The 23,326-nt window shown below is 42.4% G+C and overlaps 1 protein-coding gene across 1 annotated transcript in view; it reads left to right on the forward strand.

Annotated features, from left to right (window-relative positions):
• LOC142564868 (venom metalloproteinase BumaMPs1-like) overlaps nucleotides 1-21,379 on the forward strand; it is a 42,916-nt gene extending 21,537 nt beyond the window's left edge. Inside the window, exons 5-13 of the mRNA XM_075676057.1 lie at nucleotides 440-579; nucleotides 1,692-1,766; nucleotides 1,842-1,975; nucleotides 4,107-4,156; nucleotides 6,449-6,557; nucleotides 7,594-7,761; nucleotides 8,902-9,037; nucleotides 17,005-17,115; nucleotides 21,241-21,379. Of these exons, the coding sequence (XP_075532172.1) occupies nucleotides 440-579; nucleotides 1,692-1,766; nucleotides 1,842-1,975; nucleotides 4,107-4,156; nucleotides 6,449-6,557; nucleotides 7,594-7,761; nucleotides 8,902-9,037; nucleotides 17,005-17,115; nucleotides 21,241-21,336 (1,019 nt within the window). The 3' untranslated portion in view covers nucleotides 21,337-21,379. The remainder of the gene's footprint in view (nucleotides 1-439; nucleotides 580-1,691; nucleotides 1,767-1,841; nucleotides 1,976-4,106; nucleotides 4,157-6,448; nucleotides 6,558-7,593; nucleotides 7,762-8,901; nucleotides 9,038-17,004; nucleotides 17,116-21,240) is intronic.
• Nucleotides 21,380-23,326: the final 1,947 nt, after the last annotated feature.

Below are 23,326 nucleotides of genomic sequence, written 5' to 3' on the forward strand. Positions count from 1 at the left end.
AGCCGACTAAAGTGACAACGTAGGTGTTACAGCATTTGTATCACTGGTGAAGCCTCAGAACAAAAGGGTTGGATTAGAGTTGGAACATTATCCCGGGTCCCCAAAATGAAATATATCTTTGAAGCTTCACCCCCTTCACGGGCTGTAGTTTATTATTCAGAAAGCGAAAATTGCTGTTGTGGTAGCTAGCAACCTTTTTGAGGTCTTTAATAAAAATACTGGCCATACGCAATTCGCATCGCTGGTATTGGTACAACCCTTTGTATTTCTAGAAAGTTTATAGAGGCATATGTCATGTGTAATTAATACAATTACGTTCCCTACACATCTCGAATATTCGATGCTCTCCAATGCTGTTTGTACGGTTTCTCTAAGTCCAAGTAGTTAGCATACCAAAAGGGCATCATTTATTACTACGCAATCCTTGGCGTTGTTTCAGATACCCTACTCAGCGGGTTTAACGACACGACCATGCCGGGCACAGTAACTGTTGAAGTCTACGTCGTGTCTGATCTCATCCACAACAAGAAATTTACGAACAATGACCTATTGCTTTATATTTGCATCTTTATGAATACCGTAAGCACCCAATGACTAATATCATTCTGTACCTATACTAATTAAGAAATTTTAAACGGAGATGACGGTTCTATAATATATTTTATGTCGAGAAAGACGAGACGGATTTTGTAGTTTTGATTGTAGTCGAATGCTTTAATAGATATCGACATAATTAGCCGAAGAGAATGCTTTTCTTACATAGACTAATCAAAGAACTCGCATGAAAAAGCTACGCGTGAGATACTTTTGGAGGTGAAATAGCGCGAAAAAGACGAGGACACAAGGAAACAAATACCACAGACAAGCGCTGTGGTATTTGTTTCCTTGTGTCCTCGTCTTTTTCGCGCTGTTTCACCTCAGTTCTAAGTATGAACCAACTAGCCCTCATCAAGATCTTACTGATATTTTTTGTGTCCCCCGGACACGGCGGCCGCATTTCGATGGGGGCGAAATGCGAAAACACCCGTGGTACTTAGATTTAGGTGCACGGTAAGGAACCCCAGGTGGTCAAAATTTCCGGAGGCCTCCACTATGGCGTGCCTCATAATCAGAAAGTGGTTTTGGCACGTAAAACCCCATAATTTGTTTTTTAATTTACCTTCTTGTGTCGCATCGCAAGTTCTCTTTTTTAAATTCTTAAGGTGCCAACACTATGAAACTGGTATAGCTATCATTCAGAGATATAAGCACAACACATGCACGTGAAACGTATTGCTCCTCTATGTTACGACATTCCTGACATAGAGTGGCAAGTATGTGCGCCAAGAGGATCAGATCTGTTTTACTACGGGTTGGGAACATGGCTGGTACTCTTGTTGGAACTCTTTAAAATATGTTAGTGCCCTTTCAGATACTTCTGACAACCTTTTTCTCGTACTCTTTTACTAGGTAATTTCTACCACGTGCTATGCATTTATGCTTAATACCTTCGTGTATGGCAGCGCTAATTTATGCTTGATGCTGTACTTTTATGTTAACTTTTGTCCGCGATATTTTCTTTAAAAATAATTATGTGCTTAAATATGGTTTTGCTTCGTTCTCAGTATATTTAGTTTTATCATATGCTGATCGGACCTAGACCGAAAGTTACAAGCGATAAAATGTGCTAATATTTTGAAGTTTTTTTTTAGATAAACGCCATATTTATGAGCTTGACTTGCCCAAAGGTCCGAGTGGCACTCGTTGGAGTAGAAAAAAGCAGCCGGGTGAGCAGAATATATTTCAATATCAAGATAATGATAATTCACAAACATATACTAATGAGGTGCTTAATTTTGCAGATAGATGAGAATGAATACATTTTTGGCAATGACAAACTAATGAACGACATGACTTCTCTAAACATGTTCAAGCAGTACGCCTGGAATAAGAGGAAAGAATACGGAAATCCGGACATTGTCCTATTGCTTACAGGGTAAACGGTCAACAAAACCACAAAAACGTTTGCTTACCTAATAATATTTCCTGTTTTCTGCTTCGTTTACTACGTTTTGCGTGTGCGGGGAGTGTCACGAAGCACATGGGTCCACGTTGCGCCAATTCAATATACCTGTACAGATAAATACTTTCCGCATTAACCTCCCCATTGGTACAGTGAATGCAAGCTGACTTACATATGAATTCTCCCGACACGCTGAGAAATAGATCTTGTTAAAGTTGTCAACATGAATTCGAAGGGGCTGCTCAAATTTATTTAGTATGTTCGTTACTGTCAAACTGATAGCGAAGTTGGTGAACGGAAACTTTTTACACTGCGGAAAAAGTAAAAAGATGTGCACTAGGAGAGACGAACATGAGGCCATTTTAAACAGTGGCCATACCGAGGGTTGCGGAACACGTCAGCAAATATTTTTTTTTTCAAGAAGCGTGAGCGGCAGCATAGAGAACCAATATATGAATTTTTGAAGAAATTCCACTGCAGCGAAATACACTAGATATGTGCAAGCACGACGGCAGATGTACCAGAAGGTCATTTCACTTTTCAGAACACCTAATTCCACACACTTTCAATAATTGGGGCCTCCAATTTACCAGTCCTGTGTTACCAAAGGACTGCCTATGGGAAACGTAGCTAATCCATTGTATATGGCACGTTGTCAGTATGAACTCTGGCTTTCGAAGTCAAAATAGAAATGTATACCCAAGTTATGTAAGTAATATATTAATTACTGATATTTATATTAATTACTAATTATATTATTTATATTAGGTAAGTAGAACATTATTTACTAGAGTGCTCAGAGTTTGTCGTAATACTAATTTTCCTGAATGTCAGAAACCTGGAACACCTGCGTGGGTGACCAATGAATGATTTTTCTCCTCCCGCAGGGACATTACACTGTCAGAAGGGAGGTATTTCGCCTCCACTTGTAGTTTCTAAGGCCAATTTATCAAACGATTGCTGACGTTTAGCAGTACTTGCTAATAGCCGCAAATCGCTTCATGTAGTAAGCCTGATCTTAACTGACTGAAGGACTCCTAGGTTTGCTCTATCTAACTGCCTAGTTACCGACTTCTTACAGCGTTCGTGGTAACGGACAGACTCTAGCGCCTTGTCTTGGTAGACTGACGCACGTCATTGTTTAACTGAACGGGCACAGCCGCATAGAAAACGCACTGCTACTCAAAACGAAGTAATCAGTTATGATATTATTTGATATTTAAAAAGATTCCCTTAGGAACGTACTCAAAAAGGCTGAGCAGTCTGATAACGACGCTCTAGGCTTCTGAGCAGTTGGATCGTTGCCGTTGTGTTTCACAGAAATAAAGAACCTGATCTGCAACCCAGAACGTTCTTACGAGAGTGGTCGAACTTTTTGAAGTTCCCAAATATCTCTTTTAGAAACATTATTCAAGTTCTTATTGATAACTACGATTTTTCTAGAGATTCAACTGTTTTTAGTGCTGCAAATTAGTTCATGACGCAGCACTGAAAGGAAAGAAACCAAAAAAAGATTATTTTTTATTTATTTTTATTTAGTGATACTGCAATCCCAGGAAGGGATTTTCGCAGGGTGAGCGTGCAGATACAAGCACTGGCCAAATATTTACAAAAGAAGCTGGAAAAAACAAGGCCGCAGATGATTAGCGAACAAACAAAAAGGATCAGCATTTGAGAGAACAAAGTTCTATGATGGCAGTGCAACATAGGAGTAGACATAGCAGCACTGTAAGGTTTATGGCATATCTTAATTAATCAGGAACATATAAAATAATGAGTAATACAGTAATACAAAATTTAAGGGGCATAAAGGTGATAACAGTAAGAAATTAGTAACTATATAGAAGCACTAGAAGGCGCCGTCAAGTGTGCCTTATTTCCCAAAAATTTGGACATAAAGTGACATGCTTATGCTTATTATAACTCTGTGGTATGCTTAATAATAACGACTTAAAATGAATGAAGCAATTGCTAGTGTGCTTTTGAAAGACTAGAGCCGCCTGCAGCTAGCTGCAATCTCGTTCTCTTCTTCACAGTCATTATTTCTGAAGGTACATTTAGAGCCACAAATCAATAAAATCGTAATTCAATACTTTTTTTCTAGGCGTGATGTTTATGAGAGTACCAACCAGGGTCCAAACAAAAATATTGCAGGTGGGTATAATAGTGTGTCTTCGTCAGCTGTGCTCGGATTGCTGCATAACGAATCTGAATACAATTAGAAATATTTGCCTACTTCACGCATTTTGAGCCTGCCTGCCATCTATCTATCTATCTATATATCTATCTATCTATCTATCTATCTATCTATCTATCTATCTATCTATCTATCTATCTATCCCTCTCTCTGTCTGTCTGTCTGTCTGTCTGTCTGTCTGTCGATTTACTACCTACCTACCTCGTCGCTTACCTCGGCAGTGTCCCAAGTTATCTACCAGCTTGTATCTCTAGTCATGTGCTCGCGGGCAGGATGGCGTCGTCGTCGTCGCTTTGTTGAAATCATTCCAATTTCTTTTCAGATCATCTTATTTCGTCGTTGTGACGCTTTATGCACCAACTCAGTGGCCTAAGTTGTCTACTAGCTTGAGCGGCTCGACATTTGCTCCTGGTTGTAATGTCTTCACGATTGTTTCATCGTCGTTCGTCCCGCTTTATTGTCCGACTCACGTCATGCCGTCGCCGTCACACCATTCTCGACGTAAAATCGTCGGGCATTTTTTGTCACACTTTGTCGTGATGTGTCGTAGTCATTCAACCGACACTAATGCAGCAACGTCATTCGACTCTCCTCATGCGATCATCGTCACGCCACAGTCCTTGTAGATTCCTTGAAATTGAATAGCCGGGGCGCTACCGTCCCGACCCGCTCGTTGTCATCCCATTCTCCTCATATTATTGTCATGTCCTCTTCGTCATTGCATCTATAGCAAAAAGTCATGACGGCGTCATACTCCATCCATTGCCGCCACTCTGGTCAGCCCTGTCTGGTCTTTACCTCATCATCACGCCAACGCTATTGCACAGTCTTCATACCATTGTCTTCATGCCGTCATTTTCACGCTGTCATATTACCATATTTCCTCACTTCAGAAAAGTAAAACAGTTGTTGTTGAAACTCATGGGAGCAGACAAGAAGAGAAAGAAGACGGCGCGCTGCAGAGGCGCGCGCTCTTACGAAAGCAATTAAAAAAAGAAGAATCTTGATTTCGTTCGCATCGAACGCAGCTGTCTCGTCTCCTTTCTGCAACAGCTGTCATGCAAAGGATGGATAGGTGGGCTAGTTGGTAACGCATATTAATAACAAATGAGAGAGCTAAAAACACGAAAGACGTAGAGAAAGTCACCCTTACCAAACCACATGATAAATCTCGGAAGACTATCATATCTCCAAAAATGCCGCGCTGTGTGTAAGCCGAAAATACACATTACTAAATGATAAAGAATTCAATTTCATTAATTAATACTCACTCATGCGTTAGAGGCATGCTGTTTTTATACCTCATGTTGACTTGCGCGAAGCGCCCACTTTCTATATATGTAAAAAAACGCGTGTGGTGTGCGTTTCTTTCCGTGCGTTTTTCGTGTTTTTAGCACTCTACGTCTTTATTAGTTCCCAGGCCGTCGACATCATACTGCCTTCGTCGTTCCGTCGATGCCATCCCGTGTCCGTCATTCTAGTGTATGAAACTGTAATTATTGAACAGTGATTAATTACTGTGCCGTTGTCATGCTATTGTCGTAGTTGCGTCTTTTTGGCAAGGTCGCTACGATGCATCTGTTATTGAACCATCGTTGCCATTCCCCCATGGCTACCTTGGTCATAACACAGTCGTCAGGGGCTCATTTTCATAGGATGTTTCAGATACCTTAGCGGTCGTTCTATCGCTGAAGATGCAGCTTTGTTGTCCGGCTTTCTTCCCGCCATCATTGTCACGCCTTCTTGGTCAAGTGATCGTGGCCATAAAGCCTTCATGCTGCAGTGGTGCAGCTTCGTGATCCGCTTGTTCTCATATACTTGGAGCTATCTCATGGTCCTCGGGCCGTCGTTCTGATACCATTGTCATTATTTCCGAATTGTCATCTCATTGTAATTATACCGTCCCTGTCACTTTCATCATCGACATTATTCGTCATCCAACGTTGTGAATGCGTTGTCTTCATACAGTAGTCCCCAGACTATTATGCTCATCAGCGACCGAGGCAAGCGAGTGCCATACCAGAGAGGGCCGATGCTGCAGACAGTGTATGTCGTACATAGGCGAAACAAAGGAAGTATCTTTTCCCCCGGTTTCCAACATGTGCATATATGTTCTACATATATAGTGAATTTTACATTCATAGGTTGCTGATAACTTGAAAACAACTTGTCGGGACGTAAGCGCCCTGGAGTAAACATGCAATGCTTATGGAGAAAGCTTCCATTTACTCTCGGTGGTTATTCTGCAGGAATCGCGTACGAAGGTGGCATTTGCACCGAAAGCTACGTGGCTCTAGCCGAAGACGTTCCTGGTTCATTCAGCGGCGTCATTGACACAGCACATGAACTTGGCCACAGGTGAGTAATAACAACATTTATATGCTTACAATCGCAGCCACAGATATTATCTCTCATTATAAACTTGCTGCGCACTACAAACTGAACGCATTCGCTCGATTCTAAGTAACTGATTGCATGGGCTTAAACGCACTGATTTCATTGAAAAAAAACTGCGACTGGCAATGTCGTTACAGATTACTTCAAGAGTATATAGCCCTTGTGAAGGCGCCTTCGACTGCTGAGTAAATATAACACCCATTCACGTTATTAACCACATGCGGTTCACACACATGCGGTCCTTCACAAAAGCTAACTCTGTTGAGCCTGCCGTAGATCTCCCATAGCCCCACGAGCGATGTTAAACCTAGAGATCGACGATTGAGCGAGACTACAGACATTGTGGGTAATGGCAGCTTTTGCCATGTATTGGCCACACCAGTGGCTGTCCAGACGTTAAAACTTAGCGTTGGTTGCAGTTAGGCGTATAGTGTCAGGTCAAGATAGCCACAGTTAGGATTTGCCCTGTTGAATGCCTACGAAACGGCACCCACGTTATATATCCTACGGAACACGCAGAAATGTACAAGTGCACGGTGAAAAACATTTGGCAGGAATTTCGCTTTCTTTATTCACCCACAAAAATATAACTCGTCGCGTTATGTCCAGAAGGCACCTGAGCCACATGAACTGTTTGTCTCGAACAAAAATCGATTATAACGCGAAGCCATGTTTCTACATTGGTATTTCAAATCATTATTATTATTTATTAAATGCTATAATACGAATTTTGCAAGAATTAATTATGAATGATCTTCTCGCGCAGGAAAAGTAAAATAGACGGCTGATGCATTCAATGAAATAAAAATTTTACATTTAAATAACGTCAGCGTGGTTCTTGACCATTGTTAAGTTTACCGTAGTCTTGAAATCAAAATGTGTTTATGATTCATAATTTATATTTTCGTAAATATTTCGATGCAAGTATGCACTGAGTACCACACTGACTGCTAAGGTTTTTAGGTGTGCTTTGCTATTTCCCATCTTTCTTCACTAGCCTAGGTGCTTCCCATGATGGGAGCGAACCAAACAACTATATAAGAGGTCATCCTGGATCGAAAGATTGTTCTGCTTCCAGCGGGCATTTAATGACGTACGTCGATGGTGGATCCCTTCGCTACAGATTCTCCGAGTGCAACCAGAAAGAAATCCGTCATGTCCTTCGGTAAGTCGTATAGGCTGAAAAAAAACGCACGCAACCGCATTCATACGCTGTTCTAGGATAGCCACTCTGGTTAGGGAGGATGTGCCCGGAAATTTTGATCTAGAAAAGACCATCTAGAGACGTATGTATATACAGGATCCTGAATATTTGGCTGCGCATGTTCAAAAAAATATTTTGCGTTCACCGGTGCGCTGTTCTTGCTCAAATTTCGCAGAACGATCGCAATTTGGCGTCGACTTCGGTTAGTAAACACTTGGCAAGATTAGTTGCTTGTTCTTAGAGAAAGAAATTAGAAACTGCTGTCGTCTATGGGAAAAATGGTGTATGAAAAGCCGGCCTTGGCACAGACTTGTTTCGCCACCTGCCGCCGTCATCTGCTGAAAGCAGCGTTTCAGGGAGGGCTGCCGCATGTTGCCCGCTCCTGGATTGCCCTCCCTGAAACGCTGCTTTTTGCAGGTGACCACAGGTGGCGAGGCAAGTTTATGCTAGCGTCGTCGCGGCAGCAGCTCGTATCCTTATGCGCAAGCAAATTTCCTCGTTTTACTTAGAATTCAGGCAATGAACTGTGCCAAGTGTTATATTAAACGAAGTCGACGCCTAAATGCAATTGTTCTGCAAACCTTTAGCAAGAAAAACGCCGCGGAGAGCGCAACATCTTTTTTTTTTTGAACACGCCAGTCAAATATTCAGGATCCTGTATAGACTTAATAAATCCTAAGACGGCCTGCCAATAGAAGAAGTTGAAACAAGGCATGGGGCAAGGGTAGAAACGAGAATAAAGAAGAAGTGCGATAGAACAAAATGGAGTGTGTGTTGTGAAACTGCTAAGTGCAGTTTTATTACATAGATATGAAACCGATGTCCTCTACTTTCGGTGGCCGTTGCAGCGCACTACCATGCTTAATGCTTCATGTCTGCCGTAAAAGAGTACTTTCAGAAAGGTTCCGTTTATGGTCCCATATTCATGGGGCTTTTGACTGAGCGACCAAAAACAGACAGCGTTTGCATTCTCATCGTCGCAGTAAAGAGTAATTGTTTCGCGTCTGCACCTCAAAACAAGTATATATAGAGAGGGGTGTGTATGTATTTCAAATTTAAATAACCTTCTAAGCATAAACATTCTTTAATTCCATGGTCCAGGGTACGCGGGCAGGAATGCTGGAAAACGAACACTGCAAAGATCTACGCCGTAGAAGGCGTTTATCCAGGGTCTGTGCTCAAACCGACAGATTACTGCAAGAGATTCTATAGGAACAGCAAAGTATACAGTTCTGCGGTAAGCCTGCATTAAGTATCTCTTTATTTTAGGCATCACTTTCTGAAATGCATGCCAGAGCGTCAATCTATTCTTTCCCGTATTTCAATAAAACATTAGTACTACATGTTGAATCCACGAAAAATTCCTGAACACACGCATAGTACGCCTAACGCACTTAATCACTGCCGTAAAAACTGATTGAAGCTGACTTCCCCTGAACATTTACCCAGTGTCCTTTCCGTTTTCTGAAGTGTCAGAGAAGTGACTGGTCATTCACCAAGACAGCGTTAATGTAACCCTGAACATGACTACACTACATAAGAAAACAATAAATAGTGAAAAATACCTCATATCTATTTGTTCAAGGAAAATAGAAATAAGACGCTAAGTCGTCCAACCAAGACTTCGCAAGACAAAAGTATGCAGTAAGAAAATTACATGTGACGAAGCTACTGCTGGGATTTTGAAACCCCTTCACCCAACGTAAAAATTTTTACCGCCTGCAGCATTATGGGCGGATACGTCCTTAATTTTTTTTTTTGGCTATGTGCGTTATTTGATTCCAAAACTCGCGCGTATGTAAAATTGCGAACCTCAGACGACATGTTCACTTTACTCTCATTCCGTCATGCCATGATGCTACATCGATATGAGCAATTGGCCAACGATCCATAGGATGATGCAGAATGATGAAACATTTGGCAGTTGGCATTCATAAAAATTTATTGTGCTACCGTTTCAAATTTCGAAGCAGTGATTTTGGTAGGTAAGTCATTCTCATGAGTATTTCACTGATGTTTTTCGCATGTGACAACGACCGCGCACACGTGACGTTATAGCTGTTGAAAATTCCAAAATCTGTCATGTAAGTGTAGAAGAAGAAATAGGTCTAATCAGCGTGTCACCTGTCGGGGACAACTTCCATGGCATTTCTAATCCGTTATGCGCCAGACTAAACAAAGTTTAGTATTAGAACTGTTTTCTATTTTTTAATATGCTTATGTAAATTTACGCAGTTAGCACTCAGAAGCGGCTCGAATGAAATCTATTCAGCATGATGGCAGTACTTCACCTGATATAATGTCCCTGCGTTATCATTCCATACATAACAATATACCTGGTGAGCCCTTTCATGCGGAACACACCTTCGAAAAAAAGAACTGTAGTAAGTGCAGATCTTTGTGTAGCCGTACCTTTGCTGCGAAAGAAAAAACGATGAGTGGTAGTTTTGGCAATAATTTAAAAATGCTAAATCACTTTTTTTTCGACTTTATGGTACTGGCTGTTACTAGAAAACTTAAACAGCGGAGTAATGACAATATGACTGATTAGCAGAAATCATCAGACCAGCCTCCATATCAACATACCCGTGCCAGAACTCGGCTAAGGAATGCCTTGTCGTTAAAGTTACGATCGTTACGAACTGGTAGAGTCATGCTTTTGGGAAGGTGTTAACTGCAATATCAACGTATTTATGTAACCAATTTTAAAGTCACATATCTCAAACACTGCGCTAGTGTTAGGATTTATGTTACGCAGTACATTGCCTCATTACTGCACTACTTCAGTTGCATAATTAAACTTGCGCCCTATAGCTAGTAACAATAAATATTTTACCGTTTATTTTAAGACTTATAGTGGATAATTTTCTTACCTACCTACGTTCATCTAGAGACGTAGCCTATCAGCAATATACCGCAGGGACCTAGATAGACCTTTCGAAACGTGTTCTGCTAAAAATGAAACATTCGGTCCAGCTGCAGGCACCAGGCGCAACATGAACCCTTCTTAACCGTCCCCCACTTAGTGCCAGATATTGACCCACAGAGTGCGCGTCTCCGCAATTCTGTCACAGGCTGCGAGCAAGACGTGGTTACCAACTTAGACTTACAAGTGCGTGCGAAGAGGTACAGGTAGAAACACAATGACATTATGTTGTGTATCCTATTGGTCGAAATAAAAATGTCGAGTACGGGTAAGCTTCACCTATGAGAGCAGAACGCGATAGGATTCAAAGATCCCTGAGAACTTCTCAAGCTTCCCGGCAACTGGCGCGTACGTAATTGTAAAGTTCACCGGGAAACACTGGCCGCAAACGCTATGCACGAAGGCGGGCTTTGTGGTAGAAACGCAGACCTTTGCGTAGGCCGCGATACTGCGGAGGTGAGCGCCAGCTGGAGATATTGCAAGGAAACCGGGCGCACCACTCCGTGCGACACGCGCTGGCAAACGCAAATGGCAGACGCCGCAGCCAGTCTGTGAATTGTAGAAACGCTGGAAAAGGGGTTTCTTTGAGTTTTTGCGTCACAGAAATATGTTTTCTCCTGTAATCAAAAAACAATGCGAGAGCTAGCATGTGCGTAGGTTGTGTGTAAATCGTACTTTACAATTTTTTCGTGTATGTTAACTTGGAAATTCAAATAGATCAATAAATTTCTTGCGTCACTGGAGGGCCTGGATATGGGTGGTTCGAAAATCTTTTTTTTTTTTGCCTAAACGACATCCGAAGCCGACACCGGATTTTCTCCGACACAAAGTCCTTAACGCTTTCGCCTTAATAGTAAACGCTCCATAAAGGAGCGAGCCATTGAGGGCTGTCTGTCGACTGGTATAGTTCTTAAATGTGTAGAGTGATTTATGGAACACATAATTGTAGGCGGATTACATGGTGCCGTCATCTTGCTTATAAACACGTCTGCTTGCCGAGTTGCAGTGCGGAAAAGTGGACCGTACTCCACTTTGCCGTGTTGCATGTAGTACTTTCTGTCCTCTAATCGCTCATTAGCAGAATAAGATATTGTTCCAGCATCGGGAGGACAAGCAACTGAAATGCGGACAATTTATGAGAAATTATATTGTACTGATTGCCTAACTGAAGCGATACTTCCGTAGTGTAAACCTGTTCGGTTGTATAGTTGTGTCCGACGACAATGATGAAAAGCAGTGAAGAAGGAGTGGTGGACAATAAAACATCAATTACATAACGCGAAGGGACAACGATAAAAAAGTGATGATGCGACCGTGGAGACAAAGGGATAAAAATAACGGTGTAATCGACGAATTAGTGACGATGACGACTTAACGACAATGACAGCATGAGGGAATCATGATGAAGATGAAATAGCAGCCATGAAATCACTTGCTGGTCACGGTGACGATTGCGGTGAAGACGCAGCAACATGGCAACTACAAGGACGTTATTTCTCGGTTTAGATTATTTGTTCAGGCCTCCATCGTTTTTGTTGATCGTGTTTCTGATGTGTTAATACTGTCGCCACATGGTTGCCTGCTATGGGGCATGGAAGCCAGATGGTCTCCATTTTTAAAATTGAGTTCTGTAAAAATTTAGACACCAAATTATAAGGAAGTTGTCCTACAGACTCGTGTCTTTAACAATCGATGACTTGTTCTTAACGTACCGCCTGAAACTTTCAAATAGACTAAACGGCCAGTGCATACAATCAATGCATTTAACTGGTGCTGACATACGGCGCAGAGACTTGGCGGCTGACAAAGAAACTTGAGAACAAGTTAAGGACCGCGCAAAGAGCGATGGAACGAAGAATGCTAGGGATAACTTTAAGAGACAGACAGAGAGCAGTGTGGATCAGAGATCAAACGGGCATAGACGATATTCTAATAGACATTAAGAAAAAAAAATGACGCTGAGCAGGTCATGTAATGGGAGACTAGATAATGGCTGGACCATTAGGGTAACAGAATGTATGCCAAGAGAAGGAAAGCGCAGTAGACGACGGCAGAAGACTAGATGGAGTGACGAAACTAGGAAATTTGCGGGTGCTATTTGGAATTGGTTGGCGCAGGACAGCGGTAATTGGAAATCGCAAGGAGAGGCCTTCGTCCTGCAGTGGACATAAATCGGCTGATAATGATGATGATGATGATGATGAAATGGCCAAAACATCTACTACAGCTGTTGTCTCTGGAGAAAGGATGCAGTGCCGCTTGCTAGGTTTAACCGATTTCATTTGCTCTCCCAATTTGCAGTACGCTTGGGACCTTTGTATACTGTAAGCTACTATGTAAACAACACTACACCGTCTTTGCTACGTATTTGCTGGCATTGAAATTGTCAATGTTTCTGACAGTGTTTTCAAGCTGCTATGTTATTCATGGCGCATAAACTATTACACGTGCAAGGATTTAGGCGTATTGTTATCATGGTCATGTAATTCTCTTTTGGGCCATCGACCATGTTTCACGATCACCACAATAGATTTTGTTGACTGATTCATTTATTTATTCATTTAATTATTCACTTTTACACTACTGCAGGAAGAAGGTAAGGGGCCCTGGCAGAAGGGGCAGCAAAGAACTCCTGCAACATGCAGCAGTGTAACACAGTAATATAGTAGTGCAACACACAAAAACACATACATACTATGTGAAACATTAGTACTGATGAGAGCAGCAATCTGGGCAAGTTGGTAATCCATTACTTAAATGATATTGCGCGACAAAAAGTGAAAGTTTGCGCTTGGTGTGTCGTCTTCTATTACGTCCGTGTCGTTTTTTTGTCGCGCAATATCATTTACGTAATTAGCACTGATGAATCATCACGAAAATGCTACAAGCACAATATCATAGCACACAAGCACAGCGCCGTCAATTGCAAGCAAAAACACCGCCGTCATATCAAGAACAATTTATATGCGATGTGTATGATGTGGTCTTCGCTGAATAGGGTATTACTCATTCTCCCTTCGGAAATAAATGTACAGATGCCACTCGTCGCAGAGTCTGAGTGGAGCGCAATACTTAGCACTAATTCCCCAGGGCTGCTGTTGTGTCGTAGTTCTGCGGTTAGCGCGTTCTACTACCAACCGTTGTAGTTGGTAACAAGTATTCTTTTCCTTCATGTGTCTGTGGAAATGGCGAATTTGGGCAGGACGAGGTGGCCTAATAAAAAAAAATTATCGACGTTACGTGTTATCACTGACAACGCCGGTCGCTGTCAGTCTAACATAATTGACGGAGAGGTGGATTTAATGGACGGACCAACAAAGGCAAGGCAAACCAAGTTTATAGCATTTAACTGCTCTCGCAGTAAAAGGAGAAAGCACAGAAAACAGGTAACGTTTCTCAACAAATTAAAGTTGGAGTACGAAAAACTCCCTGATTTCCAAACTTGCAGCGCTGGTGAAAACAAATACCTTCGCAAATATTCCTGACTATACTCAGGTGCGCGTTGACCTTTCTTGATAGTATACAGTGGCACCAACATTCAGAGACCCACAGCGATAGTATGAACCCCACGCTTCAGATGGCGTGAAAATAAATGACAACACAGGAAGCACACTTTAGCAGTCACGAACACAGTTTTGATTTCGTGAGAAAGAAATAGTATGTTCACAAAATTAAATTGCTGGGAATACGACCAAACTTAAAGGGCAATGGGTGTCACTCTGACTATACGCTTACATTCTGACTCACCAAACTTCGCAGAAAACGTTTCTTATTGAAAAACGCTATTCGTGTCATTGCGCCATATAAGCCGCAGTTATCATACAGTAGTTCATGGGAGCAGCGATGAAATAAGACGAAAAATTTAGGAGATTTAAGATACCCGTACGTGTAGGCATGACTGCATGTTGAGAAGCTTTCAAGAACTATCCAATGGAAGAATGATTTGTATGATCATAGTCGGTAATTTAAAGTGTAAGATAAGTAGCACTTCAATAGAGACTGTTCAGTGCTGTATAGTCCTACGTCTTTCCGCTATGCGACACTTCGTCGCGCAACCTGGCTGAAATTATCACCACGCATGTCTTGTTTATTTCTCAGTAGTCAAACTAAACCGACAGAACAAAATAAGTTGGTTACATGTGCATTACCTACTAATAGGTCAGCACACTTTTTTTTAGAAAGTGATTGACGCCAGCTAAATCTCGAAGAAGACGTTAACCTACGCATCGCCGTAGGTTCCCAGCAGAATATCTCCAATTTCGGATCCGTCATCCAAAGCATGCTTTGCTCCCTTATACGTGTGCGCCAAACTTATTCAGTCTCGGAGTTAAAGTAAGGTATTAGGACAATTTTTGTTCGTGTTTTGACTTTTTATAGTGCTTTGTAAATTTTGATGGTATTGTTTTTCGCAAAGTCCACTTGTACTTGCTGGTATCCTGAATTCCTTATACCAGACAAACAGTAATGGCTCGGATGTGTTCGTGACGTGGATAGATGCAGCAAGAATTCCGGCCACATGTGAACACCTTTGCACCTGCACCTTTGTCGATTGCACCGAATCCCTTCGAGTGGCCTCTGGTATATAACTTCTAATGCGACGTCGATTCTCATATGGGAAATGCCTTGTTTTATTTGTGGTGTTGAATATATGTTTCTACATGAAGCAAGTCACCATAGGTTATGTTCTGTGGTTGTCGTTCAAACAAAAATATGCGCCTCTTTACCTCACCACTGCGGTACTCTGAGCATGTGCTAGCTCCCATTGCTTTTGAACATTTCGTGCGAATTAGGTGACTAACAGGCCGCGTCCGCATCGCACTTGACATGTAGGCGCGGCTGGAAACGGAGCTCTGAATCGTACGAAGACAACTTCTTTTACTCACTGCTAATCCTGGCATGAGTACTGTCCACCAATTGGTAATACCTAGCTGATGTACGGCGCACCTTATGAAGAGGAAGTTCATGCCGCACTGGTGGATGTCAAGCACACCTGATCCCTCTATGGCTCAAAAAACAACTGTATAATGCACTTATTTATTCAAAGCATTGCTACGGGATATTGGTTTGGGGTACAACCACGAGAAAAAATTACACGAAATTCATTACCTTACAAAAAAGTTATTCGCTTATATGCAAATTACTATGACGTTTTTCAGATCTAAGAACCAGTCCGCTATTCCAAAAATATGATATGCTGCGTGCGGACAGGATATATTATATGAAAATTCTTCTAGAAATCCAAAAGAGAAATCCAAGCGCTCAAAGTAGTCAATGTAACCTCTCCGTATACTCCTTGCGACACAGCTCACGACACACACCAAAAGCAAGGACCAATTACGGGAAACAAACATTTCTCTATCAGTCCACAAAAATAATGAACAGTTACAGTGCATCTGTATCCTTAAACACTTTTTTACAGACATTTAAAGAAAGAATAAGAGATTGGTTAGATAGGGAAGACATATATTTTAAAATTGAATTAATGCATGTAATAAAATGAAAAATGTTTCTGCCATGAATTACATATTTTATCTTTTCAGGATTCACATGATTTCGTTTAATATCTATTGTTCGGTTTTGTACTAACACAAATGTTTGCATTCACGTACTACTCCCAGTGTTTTATTACTTTTGCCACACAATTATGTTTTCTTTTTGCGCATGTTGTTGCTCTATATTGCTGCATAAATTAGCTAACGTTTATTTCGTGTATAATTGTGCAATTTTAGCATACCATTAGCATCTCAAATGCTTACTTGCACTTAGATGTTGCTGTACATTGTACTATACATTTGAAGAATCGAATGGCCATAGACTTTCACAGTAACCAACGCTGTTGTAACGCGCAAAATTGTGCATATATGTATGACCTGCTGTCAAACCTGTCGTTCGCGGGGGCTGACACCTTTGTCAGGCTTTATGCCTTTAGTCTCAGTCTACCATCGTTTGAATGAACGAGAAATAAAATTCAGTTCAATTAAACAAAGTATACGCAATCTTCAATTGGCAGGCGAATGGAGAGATGAGAAGTTGCTACCTTCAGCAGCCCTAAAAACACTATCTTCAAACCTGCTACGTTTCAAAGGCATGTGTGATGTAGTTAGTGCGCGCATTAATTAGGTGCTGAGACAGAGTGCTAAAGGCCGTCCTAGCAGCTATCCATACTCTAGTAAGTAATAGCAAGCACCATGTTCTTAAGGCATGTGGGTTTGCGTAAGGTATTTCCATCACTAATTTAAACTTGGATCACCACGTCTGTTGTGTCGTCTTTCGTACAGGACTATCGTCTTAAAAGCAACTGTAAAATGAAGTGCTGTGCTTTGCTCTCAAGTGGACACGCATGTGCTTTCCACCCAATGCTTGACTACATGTCTTGCAGTTATAAAAAGGTAAGAGAACTATACCTTACCGTATGAAAAATATGCTTCAAAAGGATCAGGATATCTAGGACATAAATTTATAACCTGCACGTTATAAATAAATTCTAGAGTTTCCAAATTAACCAAACCATTTTCAAGCGGAACAAGAATCGCTGATAAAAATAATAAAACCACTACGAACACGTTACGGTGAATTCTCAAAATAACCAGGACATAAAACACAGATCCCACGCAATGTTCGAATCAATATTATGTGAACCACTTTTCATGCGAATGACACCTTTCAGCAAAGCGTTACCAGACGGTCGAACGCTTCTTTCTACGTCATGCAATGGTGTGTATGTGCGTGGATGTGACACACCAGCATCGCACACTCACGCATACTCCTTGGTAAACGTATTTTTTCTGGTAAGAAAACTGTCACGATCCATCCGGGTTCGTGAACAAGGGAGGGCTTGAGGCACCCTCGGAGAGGAGGACGCTCCGCAGCGTGGTGGTGCTGAACGATGACTGATCGCCAAGCAGCCGTGCTCGTCGGCGTTCCCTTGTTCTCCTCCCTTGCCCTCCCTTGTTCACCAACCCGGGTTAATCGTGACACTGGCGACGAGGATGGGATCCTCGTGACAAAAAGTTCCCCGGAAACTTCTTATAAGGGCTGACATCGCCAGGAGAGGCCCTGGCCTCAGTGGCGTGGTATCAGTTTGCCGCGCAGTGACGGCTGGACAGCGCCACTAGGCGTACCTTTCACGAAGAAAGGTGTGTATGCGCCATTTATTTCAGCGTGTTTGGAAACTCTACGTGAAAAGGGAACCTAAGGCAAAATAGTTTAGCGCGGGTTAAATGTACGCTCGTATTAAAAACAAAAGCTGCGTTTGTGTATGAATGTGTGCGTGTGATGTGCGTTTGCCTTCTCTTGCGCGCGCATTTGCAAGGCTGTATACTTTCTGAGATGAAATCCCATCAACTAGCTCAACTTTCTGCCGATGTAGGCTTGCTCCCGGGTACGCGTTTATTATAGCTCTCACGTGAGAAGCCAAATCCAGGTACTCCGCACGTTCGGCTACCTTTGCACAAGTGAGAGAAGCACGTACAAAGCCAGCGGTTGTTCTTAGCAGGTAATGTATTGATTTCGTCCTTACTTTCAGTTGTACGAAATGATCCTCTATATTTGTTCATCGATGATAATTGTTCCAAAATTGAGCTACGAGAAACCGCCATATACGGAAGAGCTTCGCCGCACGAGATCTTGTGCCTGTGTGCAGTGTGCAGTAGTTGACCAGATGAAGCTGGATTTCAGATAATTAAATATAGACCTTAATAAAATGAATTGATGTAGTTGGGAACGGAGTTGAAATAGGAAGAAATTATCTTAATCCTCGTTGGGCAGAAATTATTAAGCTTGTGGTGCATCCCACTGCAAGGCCACCTGTTTGTTTAACGAAAACTTGTGCTGGGAGGTGGTACGTTCCAACACCTTGCGGTGTATATTGTGAAACGACTACCAGAGAAACCGTGATTACGTGCAGCTGTACTAAGCGTCTCTGCGTGGAGCGCACAATTAGCCGCACTGCGAACTCGCTCTGGATGTCAGTTCCCTTCGCGACCTGAAGAAAGATGACCAGCGAAGCTGTGAACATGGGCCCCTTATTGGTGAATTGTAGTCTTCGGGCTACAATTCACCAATAAGGGGCTCATGTATAGCCCACGCTATTGTACTGTCTTCGGGATTGGCCCAGGTAGGAAAAAAAGTCCGCCTATTTCCACGGAGAGAAGATCCGCCAGAACATAGACATAAACAGCTTCGGTGTAAAAAAGGTTGCATCTCAAACCACTTGCTTGATGGTTAATACAAAGACGACACGATAATTGTCAATAGACGAGGCTGATTTTTTCGGATTAGACAAGCAATCCGGCAGCCCTTCGAAAACTCCCTTAATGGCGTGAGCATTGACCTTGGTTTGCTTACTTTGCAGCCGCGCATTTACGTTCGGTTTTCTGGAGCCGCCGTCAATGATATCATCGGCATTGAAATGTTTTTTCGCGCATGCAAACCTATTTCTTGTCAAAAGTGAAGCCGAAAGTTTCTCGTCACCGAATGGTTAGCCTCCGCAATTATCTCGTAGGTCCGCGTCGGTACCCTTTCGCCGGTGCACATGGGTGCCGACCTACGCGCAGGCGCACAACAATTAGGAGGCATTGTCGCTGTCATGAAGCATCGTTTTCACGACAAGGCTGCAAGTGTACAGGGCACGTATACTAAAGCGCGAAAAGCCGCAGATATCCACATACCGACTTTACGCGTAAATGCGTGAAAAAAATGCGTTTATTCTTCCCGTAGCTGGCTTCTGAGCCTGGAGTAGTCCAAAGTGTGTGTTCTGCAGTCTTGAAGGAATCCGCTGTTGCAAATGCAGATGAATCTCGCAACAAAACAACGCAATTGCGTAGTTTTCAAACTGTTCTTTCCATTTTTTTTCTCAACACTATACAGAACTGGAGCTGCAAATTGCAGCTTGCGCAATGGCCACACGTGAAGGCAGCATCATGCATTAACGGCTGCGCTCGAGCATCGCCGTCGTTGTTCCGACCATGTTCAGACGCCGCTGATGGCCAGCAACTATCGCGAACTCGTCGGCACAAGCAGAGAACTCTTTTGGCGGGTCTGCCTGGCGTCGGCTACGACGACCTTCTCTCCGCGCTCATGCAGTGTCGCGTACCTACTACGGGCTCTATGCGAATGACTCTCATAGAGTTAAGCAAGGATTTCACGATCAGAATGAAAAGTAATGAAGGGTTCTGATATGGGGGGGGGGGCAGCGATGGCTTGACTGATTTTCTAGCCTGGCGAAGAGACGTTGCAACTTGTTTTTTGACTACTTGGGCCAATTCTCCTGGCGGTGCGGTCTAACGGAGTGTCTCAAAGTGCTACAACGCACACACACACACACACAGAGAGAGAGAGGGAGATTGATTGCTAGAAGAAGGCCTAAGTAAGAGGGACTGAAGCACTCCCATTAATATAAGTAACTTGCCGATAAGCGATACATTCAATAGATAGTGGCATACTTCACTGTCAATCGCGTGTTTAAATCCAAATGTATCCGCTTGCACACAGTATAAGGCAACTCAAGCGTCGCTTAGAACCTATGCCATAAATCTGATGAGAGGGCCCAAACGGTGAATACCTGGTAAATGAGTGGGGCACAAGCTCGTGCTTAAATAAAGAAACATAGCCTAACAAATAAGACGCAATAACCGACTTCTAAAAAAATTGAGAGCGTACTGCACTTACATAGAAAAATAAAATTGGTTTGCGGCTTCCTTCCTTTGTGGAGGAAGCCAAGAGCTCTTGTCACGCGACCATACTGAGAACGTTATGCCGACAAGAGGGACCGCATTTCCAGATGCCACGCGCAACATTGTTTTACAAAAAACCCTTTTCTTTGAATGATGACAGGTTTGAAGTCGCACTACTTCAGCGACAGTTGGTGAAATTTTAATTAGAAATTTCTTCTTTTTGTTTCGGGATAATTTCACAGCTGTAGTTCACTGTGAAAGTTTCACTTTCCGTTTTATGTGATAACCAAGCCTAAAATGAATGATATGGACGGTTTCCGCAGATCAATATAACTAATGTGCTCGTATTTAAAAGAGCCACACTTTGTAGAAATATGGTCTTTGGTATATAGCAGGAAAAATGGGGAATATATTGGTTTGCCAGGGTGTAGAAGTCAGGTGGTTCGATTATGAAACGAGTGTGTTTGATTCTGCATTCATGGAAGGTAATACGAGAACGCCTGAGATTGAGCACATATTTCCCGTATGATCGTCGTTATAACTACAAAAATTTCCACTTTCATAGCAACGTCTATAAGATGCCATCAGTTTGCTGTATTGGTATATAGTTTAGATAACGTGGCCATTTGGGTTATTTCCACTATGTACAAGATAGAATACACACCGACCGGAAGGGTCAACCTAATTACTTAAACCAACTCTTCTTTCCTTCTGTGTTCTTTGTGCTAGTACATTGTTTTATCAGTTTTCTAGTAGAAATCACATGCTAACATCTTATTATGATAAAAATAACATAACATTTAAAAACGTTATTGCCACGAATCGCACTTTCTTTTTCAGAAATGCTTCCAGGGTGTGTGTACAAGTGAAAAGGACCTGATGAAGTACCGTTCCAAGAAGAATTCAAGTATGAATCAGCCAAGAGTTGTTGCTTAAATAAAACTGTGCACAAAGAATGGAGAAATAAAGATTTTTTCAACAATTCAATGAGTGCCTTCGTTATATTAGCCTTGCCATGAATACTCACGCTCTATGCGTCACACGACCTCCACCACTTCATTACCTGCTTTTAATGTTTTTGGTTGACGGTAGGGCGTATCGTTCCCTCCCTTGAGGGCAAATTGACTGCGTCTTTGCAGGGCCATATAATAATTTCGATCATGGTTGGCGGCAAGGTTATATTTCGGGAATGTTTTGAGAACATCTTTTTTATCACCTGTTCATCAACAAAAGGCGGAAGACTTACTGCATTTGATTGTGTCCTATGCATTTCCCGCACCTTTAGTTGTTTGCTGCGGCTTTCCTCAACTCTCTTTCCCAATATAATCAACAAAGTCAATTCACAGGAACTTTTTCTTGCATTAGAATAAAGACACACCAAGACACAAAGCCCTTCTGCGCCTATTATCAGTTATCATGAAGCATGCTTGATGGTGGCAAATCATAGAGGTCGATGTAAATTTATAGGGGCTAAATGTGACCGCCACTACACAGACAAGGCACAAAGAACAAAAATCACTACCTCCCTAGTAACCGTGAGTAGGTGCAGGCATGAAATGGGAACTGGCAAAGCAGAATGGTTCCATATGATACTAACCACAATCTAAAGATGGCTGTAAAGTGTGTTCGCAATGACGCACCACACCCCGCCATATTGTGCACTGGTCCATGTGGACGCTACCCAGTTACAAGAACAAAACTGGCTGAAGGCTGCACGGCAGGCAGCGAAAGACGTCAGAGAGAAAGAGTGAACTGCCCAGCTAGAAGAAAATCGCCTGAAGGAGGCACCTCGCAGCACGGTGCCGTCTCTCGAGGTGACGCAAAACCCGCACCGCGGAACTCACGGACCGCTGACGTTCAGGCAATCCTGTCTCAGCGCCAAAAGGTGACAATGAAATATACGGTGGCCTGTATCTGCCCTTTCAACGTTACTATTCGAAATTACAAATAAAACTTTAGCGTACCAGAAGTTACACTCTGAGTAATATTGTGAACGAACATTAGGAACAACTCGGAATCAATATTTTGCGTAAGTTTTTTCGCCAGTAACTAGCGTATGTAATGGGGTCCTGTACAAATGGTCCAGTGGTCAGAGACCACATTTTCTTAAATTCTGACTGGTTGCCCGGATGATCTCGTTGTGTTCCCCCAACTGGCCCGGATTTTCTCGTTGGAGTGCTCGAATAAAGGCATTGTATTTTAGCTCAAGCCCATGTAAAGACCACCGACAACGGTACCTAAAAGCATTTCATGCATAAAAACGAGACGAGGAAGGGGTGGCGAGCAGGGGAGAACGCCAACGAAGGGCACACGCGCGGCGGGCACGCAGGCTGTGCATACATCGCGAATCCTGGAGCGACTGCATGAAACGCCTCTCACCAAAGTGTCAGCTGGTCACCTTTAAGCTATAACAAAGCACGATAGGACAAACGATCAACTTGGAGACAAGTTTGGCTCTGCGCAGCTTTTGCATGTGGCAGAAATAAATATGAAGGGAAATATTAAATATGAAGTGCCCCTGATCTATTCTTCTTGAAAGGATGCATACTCTATAAGATTTATGACTGCCCTTATCCCGCAAGTCGAAGCTACTCTTTATTTTACCACGCCGCTGAATAGCGTTGAGTGTGCTGAATGTACTGCGAGGTAAAGAAGCATGCGCTCACGTTAGGCCACAATTGTTTTATGACAGAGAATAAAGAGCACAAGACACTGCTCGGAACTTTGAGAAATATGAGCACCAAAAAGTTCGCACATGCTATAGACAAACGCACGTGGTCAGCACTGAGAGAGTGAAAGCGAGAGAGAACAGCTTTATTTAAAGCAATCTCCAGTCCGAGTACTGAGAAAAAGGGCCATGCACGGCAAAAATTGTGATTTGAGACAGAGAAACCCATTTTATGATTTTGATTGTAAAGACGTATAA

The sequence above is a fragment of the Dermacentor variabilis genome, chromosome 11 (assembly GCF_050947875.1).
Source record: "Dermacentor variabilis isolate Ectoservices chromosome 11, ASM5094787v1, whole genome shotgun sequence".
Lineage (NCBI taxonomy): Eukaryota > Metazoa > Arthropoda > Arachnida > Ixodida > Ixodidae > Dermacentor > Dermacentor variabilis.